The sequence below is a fragment of the Taeniopygia guttata genome, chromosome 1, assembly GCF_048771995.1.
Source record: "Taeniopygia guttata chromosome 1, bTaeGut7.mat, whole genome shotgun sequence".
NCBI classification, from domain to species: domain Eukaryota; kingdom Metazoa; phylum Chordata; class Aves; order Passeriformes; family Estrildidae; genus Taeniopygia; species Taeniopygia guttata.
Window position 1 is genome coordinate 30,586,162 of NC_133024.1, and position 19,644 is coordinate 30,605,805.

A 19,644-nucleotide genomic window follows, 5' to 3' on the forward strand; every position below is an offset into this window, starting at 1 on the left:
CATTTCATTTGCCTTAATAAAAAAACAAAAAAAATTAATAGACTTTTTCTCCAGCGGTGTTTTAAATATACAAGTGCAAAGAAGACAGTGAAATCAAGATGAAACATGTAAAAGTATGGAAGTATGTAAGGGAGCCTGAGACTGGATGAAGAATATATTGTGTCTGGGCACAACGTGTTCAGACTTGCAGGATTCACCATTTTGGGGAATCTGTGTGGACCCACTGGATGTCTTACAGCTAACCAGAGTTCCTCCTGCTGCTAAGGCAATAGTTAATTGTGGGCTTGTGGCTAATATATTGTGCCTTTGTTGATATGTGTTTTTACTTTCTGCACATTCAGGTTCCCCAGTATTCTGTTCAAAATGACCTTTTTGGGCGTGTCTTTACCACAGAGCTTTTTCTGTTCTGTCATTGTCCTGCTGAGGAGCACATATAAAACTAACTTGAGTAACATTTCACTCTTACTCAGTTAATTTGGGGATGTCTTCCCAAGCGAGTACAGTTTTCATTCTGGCTGGTGCTTCTACCTGCTTAAGGAATGAGGAAGGATATTCTGACTCTCCCAAGTTTCAGCTCTACAAGTCACTGTGGAGGACTTTCTGTGGCAGACAGTGTACCAGAAACTACACCAGCACTTGTGTGTCATTTTGTTATCACATACATGCATCTAAATAGGCCCAAACCCAGTGAATCTGAGTTAGTTCATTCAGGAGCTGTCAAGGCGGCCTGTGGTACTACACAGCTGTAACTGTGCTGAGTTATTTGGTGTTTCAGTGTCATCTTGGGGTTGTCCTTCCTTTTTCTCTCAGAGTTCTTCTCCAGAAATCCAAACCCATGTAGAACTCAGTTTTCTTTGTTGCAAATACAACTTCCATATTCAAATATTTAAGTAACTATATTTTGATAGCTGGTTGGAGTATTAGATAAGCTGATTGCCAAGAACCCAAAATCTCTCAGTACAGTGCTCAACATGTATACTGATATTTGAGGCTGATAAATTGACTTTATTAACCAAAGAGGGTAGAAAGCCAGGAGCAGAGGAAACAGAGAAGTGGAAATAGCAGGCTGTTGCTGCTTTCTGTACTAGAAGGGTAGATGAAGAGCCAGTTTTGTATGCTCCCCCTCTGTGTGGAGTACCAACCTTGCTTCTAACTTACATAAGTAAATTTATGTATGATTTACTCAATTGCCTCCACATTAAAAATGCTGCCAGACATTGAGCCCTGAAGTGCTTACTTCCCATTTTTAAATTAGAAAGTTCTTCATATTTTACCTTCTTATGAGGTAATCCACTGTGTCTTCATCAGACTTTGGGTTTTTCCCTCAATTGAAAAGATACCTTCAAAGCTGAAATATGCAGAGCTTTATTTGCATCTGAAACAGCAAAGAGGGAACTGTCTCATGGTAACAGAAGATTGAGATTCTGATCTTTCCTTTTGTTTCAATTGCAGTAAAATGATGTTCTTTGGCTTTCAGTTTAATGGCAGTGTAAGACAAAATAGCAGAAAACTTGCTTAGGTTGTCATTTGTCACTTAAATTATGTTTACTTAAAGAAACAAAGGACAAAGGAAGTTAAAGGAATGGGAAAACTTGAGCTAAACAAGGCAGATTTTTCTTTTTTTATATAATATTGTACTTTGTCTTTCTCTAGGTGGATGAGTAATACCTAACAAAGTTTTACCATAATAAAAATAGTAAAGCCATGGATGCTAAAAGAGATGAAGTAAGCACTGCTGCCTGACATTTGAACTAAGTTGTGCAGTTTGATGTGTAGCCCTCTAGTAAGAAACAGCTGAGGGAGGCGAGCAGCTGCAGTCTCTGTATATCACAGCAGCACCTCCTGGGTGCTCACCTTCAGCAAGGAGGATTGGAGCATGCAGAGCAGAACAGTTTGTTGTTCTGGCTTTCACAGGCTTTTGAACACAAATGTGTTTTACCGCTAACAATCTGTTTGGGTGGGGAAGCAGAAAAGGCAGGAAATTGAAGTGTCAACGATGGGCATGTTTTTCTTCAGTCATTGCAAGGTTCTCTTTCTTTTTTTTTTTCCCCTTCCTTCCTCCATTAATACTGTCCTCTTCTGCAAGCCATTAACTCAGTAGGAAATATCAAGCCGGAAACTCTGCAAAGAAAGCTTTTCTTAGCTTTTGCTCTTTCCTGCTTTTAGCAACTGCTGAAAAAGGTAATATTTTACCTGGGCTTTGGGCTGCCTGTAAGATCTGTTTCTCTAGGCAGAGTCTGACACTATCGAACTCCTTGTACAAAGAATCCAAAAGCAATTTGTGTACAAAGTGGTGGTCACAACCCCTAATGTGTATGACAGAAGTTGCTTTTAATGGATAGGTTTTTCCCATATCTCTACTGCAAAGGAGTATTTTAGTGATGGAAATTTTAAGAAGGAGAAGATCAGCAAATCAAACTGTAATTTGGATCCTGGAGGAGCCTTTCTATGAATACCATCCCTCTCTTAGAATAAATTGTTGGATTTGATTAGAAAAAAATGAAAAGGGCTGTTTTAAATGAGGCTGATAATGTATTTATGTGATGGGATCTTTTGAGCCAAAATGTCGGTAATGAAGAATTGTACCAGCAAGCAGCAACCTAGCACACCTGAGCAATCCCCTTCCTACCCTTAGCTTGAGACTGATAAGCACTTAATACTCAGGCTGTGTCTAGCAGGTTGTATTGGTTTTCTTTTTTTCCTGGTTTACATGCTGCACCCCAACAAGGGGACTGGAAATAACTAACAGCTTTGTATAAATTACAAGCCAGAACCAATTAGCCTTTCAAATACTTTTGCTTTGTTTAGCTCTACAGAGCAGAACACTCAGTAGTAGTAGTTTATTTACTGAAGTTCTTTAATCTTGTTCTGAATGCAAATGAAGAGGTGCTGTGCTGAGTGACTTTGAATAGTCAGTATTGGAGCTCACTTTTACCTGTTCTTAGACATAGGGGCTCTGTTGTCTGTCTTGCCCTGTATACATGCTCTGATAATACAGTGTGTGCTACTAACCTCATCCTTAAAGCTAAAGGGAGTTTGCAAATTTGCCTTTATGGACTTTTGGAAGGAAGGTTTCACTTTGCATTATTGCAGTAACCTGTTTTATGTGAGATGCCTAGACATGCTTTCAGGATAGTATGATCTGAATGCCCCAGTTCCAGCAGAGTGAGAGGCAGTCCCCGTCTCAAAGACAATAAAAAAAAAAGGGAGGGGTCTGAGGAGGTCACTAGAACATGGTAAGGACATCGGTTTGTATGCACACTTCTTTCTGTGAGGTTTAGTGGCTTTTAAAAAAAGACAGCAAAGGTTTACAACTTTTCTGTTTCATGTTAAACAAAGGCAGAATTAGATAGTAGCTAACTAGAAGCAAGATGAGAAAGTTAAGTCAGTGAACAAGAAAGAAAAAAAATACTGGGAGTCCTGTGGGCCACGGGAGAGAGGCAAAAAGAGCGAGGCACAGCTGCTTGGAACAAACTGCCTTTTGGCAGGAGGAAAACAGTGTTCAGAATAAAAAATATAGTAATTGAATGTCACCAGTGTCTAAAAATCCTCCCTGCTGCAGTGATTTCTGCATCACTCTCAGGCATGACTGGCCACATTTTTTCTCTTCTTTAATCTGTACAACTTGGAGGTGGTGTTACGTGGATTTTAAGTTAGTGAATAAAGAAAAGAGAGTGATTTAAAGATCATGAGGCAAAAAATAAATTATTACTTCAACTTTTTATAAGTCAGGTGATTGCATTCAAATTTATCAAGCCTACAGTGAGTCAGATTTTGCTCATGGATCTTTGCAGACTGTGCAGCCTTCCCACTATATAATTAGATTGAATCCAAACAATCTGTGATAGTTGTTTGAAATGCTTCTTGGAAAGTTTTTCCCCATAGCGATGCTCAGTGTGGGACTAGCACATAGTCTATTCAGGTGTTTGCTTTCAGGAAAACATATTAATCAAGTATCAATGAAAGAAGCAGAGTTTTCAACAACAGCTTTAGCTGATGCTTGTACAATCCTGGGCTAAAATGCACCAAGAAGGGATAATAGGGGTTAGTTACTGTTTTTGATTTCAGGATGATTTTTGAGTGCCATCTAGTGTTTGCTTTCTGATTCAGAACAGCGGAACATTGGTTTTACACAACTGACTTTTCCTGCAATTGTATAAAGGAATAGCTTTATAATCATATTTTTATTTGAAACTTTAACGGAGGGCTTTCTGGAGATGAAGTTAGAAGGAATGCTATTTCCTAAGACATAAAAATAAAAAAACAAAAAACCCCAGAGGCTTCAAAAGATTTTTACTCCTGTAGTATTTTATATGATCACTTGAACCCAACTGCTGAATTTTATCTCTTTTTTTTATTTTCAGATCATGTATGGAACATTAGTTTCCATCATAGTTCTAAGATCTGTTTATATAGTATTATGGTAAGTAACCACTTAATTCACCATTGTAAGTTACAACATAGCTTTTGCATGTTTGTTTGGGTTTTTTTTTTTTTTGGTCAGCCTAGCATAAGAAATTGGCAATGGGAGAATTTCTTTAATTAGGTACGTGATGTTAGCCCTGGGCTCCCCTGAGTTGAAAGGGATTGGCTTATCACTTTGCACTTTCTTGAAGCCACTGGGATAACATTAAACTAAACTGAGATTTCTCCACTTACGATCAGTGTTTACTGTCAGGTGTTCTGCTGGTGGCTTCAGCTATTAGACTGGGATTGAAACAGAAATGGAGTTTGTCTTCATATTGCTGGGTAGTATGAAATCTGTTGCTAGTGTCCAAACTCTAATGATAATACTGGGAGAGTGCTAAGAGTAAGACTGCAGAGTGGAATCATCACTTAGTAATTTCCTTTCCTCTTCCCTGCTCAAGTATTTAAAAAATAATAGTATATGATAGTTTTTCTTATAGATTTGATTGGATAAAGTTAGGCATAATGCTATGGAAATGGAAATTGAAACTGTAGCAAACAAAAGGTATTAAAAGTTCTAGGAGACATTGAGAAGCATTAGAATCATTAAAGCAACAGACTTGGTAGGTAAAAAGGAGGAAAATGGAATTTAATCAGTATTGGAGTAAGCACATACCTTTAGCTCTCAGAGGCTCAGTTGGTTGCCCACTTCTGTCTGTCTCCTGTGAATATTTGGAGTTCTCATGCCTTTGGGGATTGCTTCTGAAAATAACTTATTTCTTTCTTCTGTCATCATTTTAAATGTGCTTTTTGTCAAACTTTGTTTCAAGTTCCACATGTGTCTGTTCAGGAACACAAGGGAGAATTTAACAAAATGTGAATTTGAAGTATTATAGAATCCTCAAATATTCTGAGTTGGAAGAGACCCACAAAGATCAAGTACATTCATTGAATCACGTTCCAATTGCCATTTCAGTTCATGTGATTTGGCTTTCCCCAAGAAATTCCCACAGACCAAGTACAAATGTTCACAGACTTTTTTATTAAGCACTTAAAACTGATAGTGTGTTGCAGCTTCAGAAACAATCATCAATTTAAAGGCACTTTTTAAACCTATGGACTGGAAATTTTAATCCTTGCCTAGAGATCTTAAGTGATACTACATTAATTCACCTCCAAGAGGAACTAAATTGAATCAGATTGAAGTAATTTTAATTTTGTTGTTATTCAAGGATTTAACACAGTACTAGTCTTTTAGATTAAACTTCTTTTTGTCTATGTAGACAAACTCTTAGGCTTGCTATTTTGCTACTTCTGCAAATTCCACACAGTTATGCATTCTCATTATTTCTGAAGCATTTCGTAGTCTTCTGTCTTTATCAATAACATCACTACCTTCCCTCCCAAAGTATCATTGATTGTTTTGCTCCAGCAAAGTCTGTCTCTGAAGTCCCACCTGCTTTTTCACTTCAGTTTTAGAGGCTTGGAGTGTATATTCTTAATTAGCTTGATCACTTCATTGCATCAGCACCCTACAAAGACTTATTGCCCCCGCTGGTGTTATTAGGCAAGCTGGGTAGAAAGTTGGGATGGGAAGAGAAGTAGGTTTAAACTACTTCTAAATTTTAACTAAACTACTACTGATTTTAAATTAGTTCTGCTAGAGAAGCTCTGCCAACCTGAAGAAGGTACCCTTTCTTTTCTCTAAAATTTGTTCTCAAGCACACTTTTGGGTTTATTTTCTCTGCATGGCTAGAACATATTCCTGTATTTCCATCAGTAGTGCTAGTTATTTCCATCACTTGGCCAAGCCTTTTCCAGAATACATACTGACCCTGACTTCTCCTTATTTTTTGTTACTTCACTTCCTATCACTCATATTTCTTAGTGTGGGTCTTTGACATCACTCTGAGATTAGAGTGAAAATTCCAAAGAACAGCATGTTATTCCTTCCAGGCTACTACCTCATCCTATCCTCACCAGTTGTTCCTCTTCCTGCCTCTTCCCCCAACATTTTTCATCTCTTTCTTAGGTCTGTTTCCTCCCAAGATTACAACTGGGCAAATCTTGTTCTCTGTTCACAAAGCATGTTCCCTATTAATAAGTGATGCCAGTTGATTCCTTCACAAAACACCATTGTTTATTCCTCAATAATTCCAGCTATAATTACCTAATTACCAGCATGTTTAATATACCATTTAGTGCTCTGTCTTGTCATGGTCTTGCTTATGTCTCTGGAGCACTACGGGAGTAATATTACAATATAGTCTTTGCCATGTGCTGCATGGTGCTCCGCACATTTATTAGACTAAACAAATAATAATTTTGCTAGTTTATATTTGCAGTCAATTTGTGACTTGTACAGCTTGTATCGGGTTAGAGCTTCTTCCACAGGGCGAGCTACCTGTTGTGTTTTGCACATTTTGGTTCCCCGTGCTCACAGCTCTGAAATGTGCTATAACACACACAGTGGAGGACAAGGCAGCTCAAGAATGTGTTTTAACCCAGAATCTCAACTGTGCGTTCATAATGCTTAAAAATAACTTGAACAGTATTTCATGGCAGCCTTTCAGGGCTGGATTTGGTTTTGCTTTTAGACTTGTCTTTTTAGTGGGAAAGGAGCCTTCCATGTAGGAAGTTTACAATTTCATGGTCCAGCCTGAATGTAGCTAGGAACACTAAATTTATTAATGATGCACTTTCTTGCATATGATTCTTCAGTGTATTTTCCATATCTTAAAGAAGATTTTTTTTTCGGCCAAAATTAAATTTACATTTCTCTATTCCCAGTAGCATTCAATTGAAAGATGAACATAAAAGTACTGGGGTTTAATACCATTCATTTGGTTAGTTGTTGGTCATGGTGGTCTACATTTACAAAAGAGTAATTTTGAAAGATTATGCAAATTCCCTAGTATAGAGATATCTCTTTGCAAAGACCCTCTTATTTTGGGAAAGAGAGTCCTACTTGTAACAGGGCTTTTTTTTTCTTTCTTTTTTCTTAATGAAATAACATACACAAGACTGAAGAATTAGTACCTTTTAGCCAGCTTTAGTTTTCCCACTTTTTGGTTTCACTCAGAGAATGCAGTATTTAGGAAAACAATTATAATTATAGAAGTAAAAGAACAGTCTCAGAGAATATGAGATTAGGCAAGAGAAGTAAAATACAAGATTTAAGCAATTGAAATTTGAAGTTGGTATTTGTTTCTATTGAGGAAAAAAACAAATGAATATAGAATTTTATTTACATATAACAGCATTTCTGTATTTACACATATTTAGTGTAGGATATAGTAGTATATTTCTGTATCTTAAAGCATTGAACTAAACTCTGCATTATTTCTCTCCCTAGGGTGTACCCATGGCTTAGAGGTCTCGGCTATACATCTTTAACTGTATTTTTAATGGGATTTTTTCTCTGGAATGTGGACAACATTTTCTGTGATAAATTGAGGTGAGTTTTTTCACTTGTCTGGATCGCTTTTAATAGCCATTAAGTATAAAGCTTGGATTATTTCTGAGGTGCATATTCAAGTCCATCTCATTGTATGTATGGTATGCTGCCTACAAAACATCCATGAGATTTTATGCAGATTACTCATGACTAGAGTCGGCACTCAACAGGGTTTTTTAAAATTTTTTTTAACCATTTATAGATTTATTTTGTTATTTCTCTTTTAACTTCAAATTGAATTGAGAGAAATAATGTCACGTAATTTTGAGGACCTGCGACTCACTGAAGCAACATTTGATTTCATATGAATGTCTTTTTATCCTGCTCATTTGGTTGGGTTTTTTTTTTCCTGCTCTTCCATTTCCTAGGAAAATAAAAAACAGTAGTTCTGCATGTTAAAGAAGACATGCAGAACTACTGCTACTACTGTTCAAGAAACACCTATTTCAATATCCATATTACCAATAAACAGCACTTAGCTGCAATTCATGTGTTGTTCAGCAAGCTGGAGGAGATGGAAAGGTTAATTCCAGCATAGAGAAAAATTAATTTTTGACAATTTAAAACATTGTTATGCCACAGAGTCTGTGTTGTACAGAATTGTCCTAGTAGGCTGGTTTATGAGAGCCAAATAACAGTGTGCTGTAAAGAAGTCTAAAGTTTTCCATCTCTTCTGGCTCTTCAATCTCTGTGCTAGGTTAAGCCAACTGAAAGTCAATTCCAACAGAGTATTCTCGAAACTTTTAAAAAATTAATATAATACATGATCCTCATCCCTGGGAGCACTTGATCCAGATAGGATAGAGTAGTTATTTGGCAGCAACCAAATGGCCTGGGTTTACTTTCCAAATAATTGGCATCAGGGTTGATTTTTGCAGCTGCCTCACATCACTGGTGAGATCACAACCCTCAATGCACCAAACCTGCTGAGCTGCTGTGGGTCCATGGGGCTTTTGAACTGGATCCTAGGCCCAAAAATGACACCAGCTGCTGAGGAACTTTTTTCCATCCTCATTTCATAAGAGGAAAAAATGTTAGTGTCTTTCCTGTAATACTTGTGTGGTTATAGTACTAATAAAAAAAAAAAAACAAAACAAAAAAAAAAAAAACTTGTTTACTAGATTTAATCAGACATCTGCAGAGCCTTGGATTTATCCAGGAGGTATTATAATTTGAACCATTGGGGAAAATATATTTAAATCTATTGAAATTTTTTATTCTCTGAATGTCTAACTTGTGAATCATCCACCTACCTGCTCTTGGTTTTAAAGTTCAAAACTGGGTTTTGATTCAGGGTTTTTTGTTCCAAATTTCAGTAAATCTGCAGCTTATTTAAAAAAAAATAAATCAAAATAACAAAAAGTCTGTAGCATTCAGTTTGTCTTGTTGGAACTGCACACTTTTGAATTTCAGCTTTGAAATTTCCTACCATCCAAAGGCTCAAAGGTTGTGCTGGGCTGCCAGGCTGCATGTTCCACTGTGTCATTGCTGGGCTGACTCAGTTGAAGCTTTGTGCTAATAGTTGTGACTGAACAGCTTTGGACAAAGCACTGTAGTATCAAGCACTAAGGACTTATTACAGGAGCTCCAGATTTTTCTTCCTTAACACATACAATGGTTGTTTCCCATTTTTTACTTTGACAAGTGAAATTAAAGTGGGGGAAAAAAAAAAGACCAGCAGATGCAAACAGTTCTTCCACGATCAATGAAAATAGGTATTATCTGCAGAAGCCCTGTGAGCAGGAGAAATAAGAGCGATGTGTAGCTCCTTTTCTTCATTTCTTTATCTCCATCCCTTAGCCCCTTCCCAAGCTGCTCACACCCCATAACTACAAAATACAAAGCATGCTGGTGGAGTATTTCAGACCCTCTACTTTAATTGCTTCCTCAGTAAATACCCATTTTGTCCCTGTTTTAGAGTTTAACAGAGAAAGGCAAGTTGAGCTTGCATGGACATGCAGAATAGGTGGTATGATTGTCAGATTTAAAGTGATGATGTCTGATAAATCTCATTTTCTCTCTTGGACCTTAAACTCAACATTTCATCCTATCAAGAGTAGTTCACATAGTTCTGGGGAGGAGAATTTGGGACTGTGGGATGCCATAAATATATTCCCTGAAATTTGAGTCCAGAAGTAATTGATCACTCATCATATGCAGAAATGTCTGTTTTCTTTAAATGTATAAGAAAGTCAGTTTGCTGATATTTCTTTGTACTAGAAGTGTAAACTATAACTGCTGCTCCTCACCTGCTGAAAGCCTGACTTCATGAAGCCTCACCTGTCCAGCACATGCCTGAGATATGGAAACAATAATGTGTGATCTGATAATCCAACATTGTGATTTGAGATTGCTTAGCTGGGAAAAAATATTCCATGGCATGATATTTCTTTCTTTCAGAGCATTACGAGAGAAGATGCCTCCCGTGGTGGGAGCTGTGACACAGTTTCATGCATGGTGGCATATTCTCACAGGCCTGGGTTCTTACCTTCATATCCTGCTAAGGTAGGAAATGTTTTCTAAACTGGATGTTCACAGAGATCTTATGAGTTTTCTCAGGTTCAGATGTACTTCAGAATGTTGTACCAAGCCGAAGAGCAGGAAAAAGACTTATTAAACTGGTGTGTGGTTTTCTTTCCTCTTTGTAACTGACCTAAAAAGTCCCTAAAACTCATTTATATTTTTCAAAATGTAATCACTAGTCTTTAAATAGTCATGGTTCTTTAAGAAAATTTAATTCAGAAATGGGAACCCAGTGGCAGTTAAACCAAAACTATTTGACAGTATATTAATTTCAGAATGTAAGCCATTAATACTTGTTTGTTCTTGAGCAGCAATCCTGAAGTACTTAAACATGCTTAAATTTAGGAGCTTAACAAATCTTTTGATAGGCACTGTCACTCCTCAAAACCAGCTGACATCCTGCTGTAGTGCAGAGGGGTGATGGCTGAAGTAGTTGTAGAGGAGCTGTTCCCAAAAGGGCAAGGTATTAGTTTGACGAAGAGACTTAAACAAGAATTTAAGTTAGCAAGTCTGGAACCAGCAGATTTTTATCTCATTTTTGCTCTGTACCACCATCTAGTGGAACCAGGGGCAAGAATAGAATATAAGCTGAAATCTGAATAATTTCTGCAGTTTGTTTGTCGTCTAATGAAATAATATTTTATCACTTAACCCACAACAAAGAGAATGTCTGGCTTATGTTTACATCCTAAGTAGTCAAGAATTGCTTATATGTCAATTTTTCTACATCTAACATGGTTTTCACCTTTTTTGTCAGATGTTAAAATACATAATAAAAGAAAAATGCAAGGAAAATAATTACGTTTCCATTAGATGATCTGATAGCTCATCATTACGTTTATGTGTGTATATATATGCAAACATATTTACCAACATGTATGTAAATGTAGATATACATAGAAATATGTCAAGGTATATGGAAAACAGTTGCTCCATTTAGGTTTACAGGTTGTCTGCTACCCTAAAGAGCTTGAGGTAATTTTTTAAAGAAAATTCCTTGCAGGAAGCAAGCATAGGCAAGGTTTTTCCAACATGCCACAAAGTGGCATTACCACTAAAGAAAAATGTGAGGTCATTCACAGGAAAAGATCTACAGAGGGGAGAAAGCATGTAAGAATAAAAATAAGATACAGAATCAAGCTCTGATGCTTTTCCCCCCTTTAACATCTGCTATATTTTGTGCTACTCTGATTTAATTTCATCTTTCTAAAATGACAGACTCCAGTCCCTGTTTAATTTTTTTTTTCTTTTTTACCTCTCACAGTTTCTTTCTTTCTCCCCTCATAGGTGATAGGGTAAATTGTTTTGCTGATCACTCTACTACAGGGGTATTTACTGGAAGTTAACATCTCCTATATTGACTAAACCTAGGTAGAATGGGTATTCAGCAATCACAGAAACAATTCTTCTATAGTTGGAAAATAAAAGTGGGATCAGGACATCCTTATTTTATATGCTGTCTGATACTTGAAATTTTAAGCATACTTTTTTCCTTCTCCTCAGTTTATATACAAGGACACTTTTCCTGAAACACAGGCCAAAGGTGAAGGTAAGCAAGCAGTATTTTGTATTTATTAATGTACATTTGGATATCTTGTGCTTTGAACTGTTGATGGGGCTCAATAATTATGCCTGTTAGGGTACTGTCTTTGACTTCTGCTTACATCCCAAGAAATGCAATTGAAATTTTCATAGATTCACAGAATGGTTTGGGGTAGAAGGGACCTCAATGATTATCTGGTTTCAGCCTCCCTGCCATGGGAAGGGACACTTTCCACTAGATCAGGTTACTCAGGGCCCCCAGGTTACTCTAACCTGGTCTTGAACATTTCCAGGGGTGAGACATCCACAACTTCTCTGGGCAATCTGTGCCAGTGTTTCACCACCCTCAAAGTAGAGAATTTCTTCTTAATATGCAAATTGAACTTACTCTCTCATTTTAAAGCCATTCCCCTTGCATCCTATCATTAGATTATGTTTGATAGTGTTTGGTTTCTGTTCCAAGAAACAGAATATTCCAAGGAATCTTTCCCCTATTCCTATTTTTCTTTTGACAGTTTGTTTTTGGAATTTGGCCTGTTCTTCTTGTGGAGCCACCCAAGAACCTTTGACTGAGGCAGCCACACGTGATCGCCCGGCCTGGCTGAATAAAGCATTTCAACAGTTACTCTGGCTGAAGTGTCAAAATTATGGATCAGTCCAAGTACCATTGCTATTCAAGGACTTCTCTGTGCTACGAGGCCAGTCGGCCGGAACAGAGCAAAGAGCTGGCACACTAGGGAAACAGCACTTAGTACAGCTTTATTCTAAGTTGTTAAAACAAAGATTAAGACACAAGGATTTTATGTATATATTGTATAGCTGATGATATTGAGGTAATATTTCGTGCTGGTCACAGAAAACTAACCATTTTTGAAGTGGATTGCATACATTTTTTCATTCAGTTTTTGTTCTTTTTGTGGTCTAAACTAATATTAGTAACTGAATGATGTAACTAGGCCATTGATGGCCAAGCTAAGCATCTGTGTGGCCTATAGTGAACTGAATGCTTAACCCAAACTACTTTAACCTTGCACTTTTATACAATTAATGAAGTATGTAATGGTTGATTTAGGCTTTTATTCTTCCTTGCTTTTCCACAGCCTCCTTTGCAATTTCTATTTTAAGGAAAATGGTTGGGATACCTGTGCCACTTAGTTCATTCTATACAAACCATCCATTTTCTCTTTAGTCCAACTGAGAGATTCATCATGGAGGATGTTCCAAAGGGTGACCAGAAGAAGACACTGAAATGGGGAAGCTTTAGAGGTATTCTTATTTGTGTCTGGGAGCTCAATTCCTAATTTTTTTGACCAGTGATTCATTGCAAAACTGTGGAGTGACTGTAGAAACATAAGAAACACTCTTTAATTTTTTTGTAGTTGTTATTTACATGCCTAACTTTTCTATCCCTTTAATTTTCCATTTCCCATTCATACTACAGATTGACAAACACCTTAGATGTGCTCTAGTTCAGCTTTGAATTCATCTTTCTCTTACTTTACAAGTCTTAAATACTGGTGTGACTTTCAGAAGCATCTTCTTATTCAGAAACTTTGAAGGAGGAGTAAAGAACAAGACTGAGGCTGAGGATATCCCCAGATACAAGGGGTAGTGCTTTGCTTGTTTTTAATATATCACATGTTTGGTCTGTGAGAAAGCTGACCACCTTTTAAAACCAGACTTAGGGGATTAATGAGGGAGACAAACCCTGTTTTCTGCAATTTTTGTCTACCCAGCTGATGAAATTTAGTAAGTAAATGTAAAGAAAACATTAAACTAACACAGTTTTTCAAAATATACCTCATATGTATGCTGTGGTTTTGATGCTCTTGATTTTGGGGCAACAAACAGAGTCTCCGTGCCTATTTGCTGCCATTCTATGCAATTTTTGTCTGCTTTTGATGCTCTGAGGGATTTATCCTTCTTGCCATGAAGGAAAAAAGGGCAATGCTCAGACTGATCCAAAATCTCATTTTGTATTGATTTACAATGTGCTCACAGCAGCAAAGCATGGTAATATAGCTGTAAAGCCATCTCCCAGGTCTCAGAGTCCTGACTATTGAACAATCAGTGCTGGCTAAAATGGTCTCCTCCCTTTTCTCTGTTTGCAGTTTCTCTGCATCTTTCACATCAATTAGTAACTGATGTGACCCTCCAAATAAAAATGTGGCTCCTGTTATGCGACAACCTTGGACCCTTGAGATCAAATAGCCTCAAACTGCATTGGAAAAAGATACTTAACCTTGAGTGAGTTCAATGAGGTTTTAAGCACGTGCTGATAGCAGTGCATTTCAACCTGTACACCCCTACAAAGACACATGAAGGGTAATTCTATAACAGCTTTGGTGTCAGTAGGTTCCAGTTCCATAGACAAGGTCAGCATCTGTGCTGGGAAATTTGAGTGCTCTTCAGACTGAAAGAAGTTAGGAGAACTAGCACAGGGGTAGGAAAAAGCTGTTATAAACCAGGTGACTTTAATTATCCAAAAGGCATATTTTTTGTAAAGAGATTTGAGAACTGTTTCTCAAAAAAATGTAGCATGAAAATAAGTGCCTGCCTGTTCACCTCCAGGCTTTCTCAAGCATTTTTCTGCACAGTGTATCCCATTTTCTTGTTTAGTATGTTTACATGTGTTAAGTTAGGGAAGGAGTCTCCTAAGAGAAGCAGTGCAGCAGCAAGACATATCAACAGTTACTTGTGACATCTGCTAGGTATGTTACTATGTTTGTGGAAATGGAAAAAGCATTTCTTTTAGTGGCCTTGGTTTTGTTACTGAAGGATCTGGGGACTCTGTTTAGTTAATTAATTACAAGAACCAGAGTGTCTTGAAAAGCCACTTTCTTATTGATCAAGCATCTCTACAATGGTATATTTTAAAGAAATTTATTCATTCTTCTACACATTTGCAACTAGGAAGTCTGTGATGGGGGGTTTCAGATCATTTTGGATTTAATTGTCAGGATTTAAAAAAAAATGGAAAAGCTTATATTTTATAGTGATGTTAGTTTTTCATTTATGTATTGTTTGTTGTTGATTTTTTTTTCTTTAAAGAAATTGCAAATTGGCTTCTTCCTGCATTCCAAATGAGCAAAAACATGCACACCTCTACCACCCTGCCAGCAGCCTTTCTTTCAACAGGCTATATTAGACCCCGAGGAATGTAATTTAGCTGTGTATCCTTCTTAGCATAAATAATCTAAAATCATGGGTGCTTTGGTCTGACTGCCTTACTGATCTTGTGAGTGATACTGAAAATGGCAAGCCAATTTTAACTATATGGCACTGAAATTCAGACTGCCTTTTCTAGTGCCTGGAAAGACATACACTCTTACTCCTGTAATGTGTTAAATGTCTGGTAATTGCTTTTTATTTATACCGTTTGTATGACAATGTTGATTTTTTTTTCTACAGACCTTAGAGCAGTATATCACAAACTTTTCCTGCACTACATCATAGCAAGTCATGTGTGATCCTATTTTTTGAGTAGGATTCAGACAGCAGCTACTTTAAAGAGAATTCTGGAAGTAGGTGTCATTTGATATGAATTCTACAGGATGTGTTGCGACAGACTTGATAACAATGAACTCTTCTATTCTTTAATATCTATGAAGAACCAGGAAATCTGCCACCATACAACCATCAGTTTGACACAGATGAGCACTAAGTAGCTCTGCAGTCCATGAGCTGAAAAATTCTTTTTTGGAAATACAAGGAAAAACTTCAAATTACTCTCACAGTACAGATGAAACCCATACCTTATTCTGCGAATTTAGATTCTTTAGATACAGCTCAAGATATGCATTCTCCAGTAAGGAGGAATCTCATCCATGTTTCAGCATCCATCTATGCTGTTGGCTAGCAGTATTAGTTATCTCCAGACTTCATCTTAATGCTTTTCTGTTAGCACAGGGCTGCTGTGCTGCCCATGAGTGTTTAAAACCTCCCCCCAGTCAGAGTTGGAATATGTAGTGTTACCACTTGCCGGTCTACCTCTGTCATGTATTGTACCATACCTGTGCCCTTAATTACATTTGCCTGAGTGTGTGCACATCAGCACAGCCTGACTTAGACCGTGCAGCCCCTGGGGGTGGCAACAGTGTTGTATTGATTCGTGGCTGGCTCTGTTCACTGCCTATAAACATTCTCACTTGTTTGGTGTCTGTCACTTACAGCTTGTGCTCATCTGCCGCTCTTCTTTGTGTACATCCGGCTGCTTTAGAGAGAGATTCAAGTAGGACTTCAATTCAGACAGGTGTAGTGAAATCTTTTGGGAGGGATATAGTAGAAAATATTGCTCTGTAATAAGTTTTAATTCTCTTTTAATCCTGTTCTGTGCTGTCTTGCTTGGCTAAAGCTGAATTGTATGATTTGAAATACAGTTGATTATTTTTGCCATCATGGGTTTGCTTCTAACACCTAATTTCAAACAGCTGAATGTCTTTTTCATCAAACACTTCCATGTGAATCTCAACAACAGAAAATCCTCCCAGTACTACCAGTGTTTCTCGCAGCCACTATCACCTTGTTTAATCTGCATTCAAGAATTTCAGTAATACCGTTTTTTAAAACCTGTTTCTCTCTGTGGATATATTACAGCATTTTAATAGCAGGTGGTGAAATAATTCAGTACAGAGGAGCTGTAACGGAGCAGCAATGCTGTTTCCTTTAGTAGACATCAGAATTCAGGAACACACATCCATTTTGGGGGAACGTGTGCCCTGTAATTTAGATTAACATATTCAGGTAAAACTTTCAGTTTACTTTAGACCCCATCTGCACTTTTTAACTTGGCAGTGGGAGTCTTTAAGTGCAAAGTGCTGTTTGACTGTGAGACTTTGCCATGAAGAGGGATAAATGATGGAGTCTTTATTACACATGAACAGAGCAAAGCCAGAAGGAGATTAAGAAATCTTACATGAAACGAGAATAACTTTTGTTATTAAGCACAGAATCCCATAGTATTACATCAACTACCCTCCTGGTATCTGCACTTTAGATACTTGAATGTTTTCCTATTTATACATTTAACTTTCCTTGTTGACTACTGCTCTCTTCACCACAGAAGTGATGTAGTTTCTGTTACATTCAGTTCATTGTAGATGACTTAGAGGCTGTTTTATGAGGATGGAACATGACATGTTTTGAAATGTTTTATACATGAATGAATGCATTTCTGACCTATCTGGAATGTCTTCTGCCAGCTTTGTTTGAGAGTCTGTAACCTAAAGAAGGAGAACATTCTATGTAACTATTAAAATTGGGTTTGGGTTTCTTTGTTCAGTTTCTCACGCACAACTGCCTACCACTGCCAAGTGCCTAATCTCATTGTTACAAGGCTTTTCTGAGAGCTGGGGCAATGTTTTCTTCTGAAAGTCTTTGGTAGGTGTGGGTCAATATTTTTTAAAAATCCTCCTTCTGTGGGAATCCCAGCACTATTTTTAGTGGCTTTCCTGTTAGTTATCCAATACATGTCTGCCTCTGACTCAAACTTGAGCCTGGCTACCCACCTTCCTGATGCCATTGCAACTTTCCAGGCTTTGAAAGTTGGGTGAGGGATTTAGCCGTACAGGAGGTGTTTATTTCAGGTTGTGTAGTTCAGTGACAGGCTGTGTGAGGTCATGGCAGCAAGCACTTTATGTGGAGCCCCCTTATTGGAGCTCCCAGCCAGATGCTCTAAACAGGACTGGGGGCAGGGGGATTCGTATGTACAGTTTGAACCTCTTACTTTACTGCAGAACTCTCCCATTTTACTTTAATTGTTTTAGGTTTGACTAAGTATGTAATTGTAGATTTAAGAGGAGCCAAGTTCAGAGTTCATGTGAGACCCTAAGCCAGAGTGCCTGCAGTTTTGGTTTTTTTGCACATATATCACACAAATTGATAAGACCAGATTGTGAAAATTTTTAAAAATGAAAAGATAAAGGGTCTTTTGCTTATTTGTCCACAGGAATAGCTATAAGCACAATCTTAGATTCCTTCTTCTGTCCCCAAAGCTCTGGAACATATATATGTTTCTCCAAAGAAAGTGGTGAATAAAATGGCTCATAGCAAGTTATACACCAAAATGTTTTCCACATTAAAGGTGTGGAAGTACTTTGTTTGTGTATCCTATTGTTCCCTGGATTTTGGAAGAGAGTATTTCAAGCAGCATGAGCAGTAGTTACTCCTTAGACTGAACAGAAACTAATTTTTCTCTTGATATTCCAAATTGATGTTGACTGTTTCCTGTTGATTGTTGATCTCAGTGTAATGCACAGATGATGTTACAGTCTGATCAAACACCATCTGTCCACCTGGAGTGGACATGAAATCTCCTGTTCATTACCTGACCAAATATTCTAACATTGACACAGAGTTCTAACTTGTTTCTCTTCCTGAAATTCAGTACATTGTTGCAGATAGATAATAACACTGTGACAGATGAGTAGCAGTTGACTTGTAGAACACAGCTACACTGAGAAATGTTTATTGACAATTTTGATACACCAAACTGACTCTTCCTACCAAACCAGCTGGTAACCAACATTAGGCTTATATGTATCAGCATATCTTGTTTTCCAAAGCACAGTAGCTTTGAAATACTTAATATGTTTCATTTGTTATTCATGCTGCAGTCAAGCACTAATTTGTGTCTTTATAGTATAAACTATTAAAGAATTTTGTTTTAAATACAACATTTCCCAGGTGGTTCTTGGCATCTGTGTTGCACAGGGCTGGTTGGTTCCTCTGGATGCTGTTCAATAGATGGGTGGTTGTACATCTTGGCCAGTGGTGTGCAAGTAGAACAGCAGGATTTGTGTGTCCTGCATGGATGGGGAAGCTGCCTGCCTGCAGCCAAGAGCCTCCACGGTAGTAGAGGTCCCCAGTCTTCCTGCCTTTTACTGGGGCCCTTTGAGCACTGGGCCTTGCTTGGGAATGTAGTGTTGGCTGTAAACACCACAGGACCATCTTCCCCTCAAAGGCTTCCCCAGCACACACCAGTTAGAATGGACTGCAGGGTGGGAGAGGGAAAGGCAGGAGTCAGGTGAATGTGCAGGCAGCCCAGAGCATGCAATTTGCACACCCTTTGTTTCAGTCTTTTCCCATTCCTTTCAGTGAGAGAGGAAGATAATCACTGCAGGGCAGAACCTTTCCAAGCAGGAATTGTGGACAACCAGGCACTAACCCAGCCAGTCTCATCACACCCCTGCAGCCAGAGTCTGGTAATGACCATAAGGTGTTTTCCCCACTTCTGGCTGCTCTCCCAGGTGCTCAGAGACCCTATTTTCTCCTGCTTATCTCTCTGGAAGCTCTGTGTCTTCAGGGACAACCTGGACTTAACTATTCAGGAGCCAAGACACAGGGCAGCAAACCTCAGAGCAAGTGGTATAAATGGCTGGGGCAAGCTGTGCCATCTCCCCTCAGTGCTGCTGCATACAGAGGCACATCCAGACTCTGCAGACAAGCATTGCCAGAGCTCTGAGGCTGGGTGAAATCCAGCTTTGCATATTGAGCTTGTGGCTAGTCTAGAGCTGAGTAATACTTTGAAATTTCCCTAGGGATAAAAACATTGTGGTTCTCTCAAAGCCCTCCTCCCAAACAGAAAATTAAATTTTGAGCTTGATGAGCTCCCTTTCAAGACTGCCAATTTACTTGCAGCTTTATTAATTTCTCTTTCTCCTCACTTCTACTTCCCCCTTGGTTTTTGTTTTTCAGTTTTGTTTTTTGTTTGCTGT

The 19,644-nt window shown here is 38.1% G+C and overlaps 1 protein-coding gene across 1 annotated transcript in view; it reads left to right on the forward strand.

Annotated features, from left to right (window-relative positions):
• ACER3 (alkaline ceramidase 3) overlaps positions 1-18,603 on the forward strand; it is a 56,098-nt gene extending 37,495 nt beyond the window's left edge. The window contains exons 7-11 of the mRNA XM_030268378.4: positions 4,365-4,423; positions 7,763-7,864; positions 10,265-10,369; positions 11,891-11,936; positions 12,445-18,603. Coding sequence (XP_030124238.1) covers positions 4,365-4,423; positions 7,763-7,864; positions 10,265-10,369; positions 11,891-11,936; positions 12,445-12,498 — 366 coding nt within the window. The 3' untranslated portion in view covers positions 12,499-18,603. The remainder of the gene's footprint in view (positions 1-4,364; positions 4,424-7,762; positions 7,865-10,264; positions 10,370-11,890; positions 11,937-12,444) is intronic.
• Positions 18,604-19,644: the final 1,041 nt, after the last annotated feature.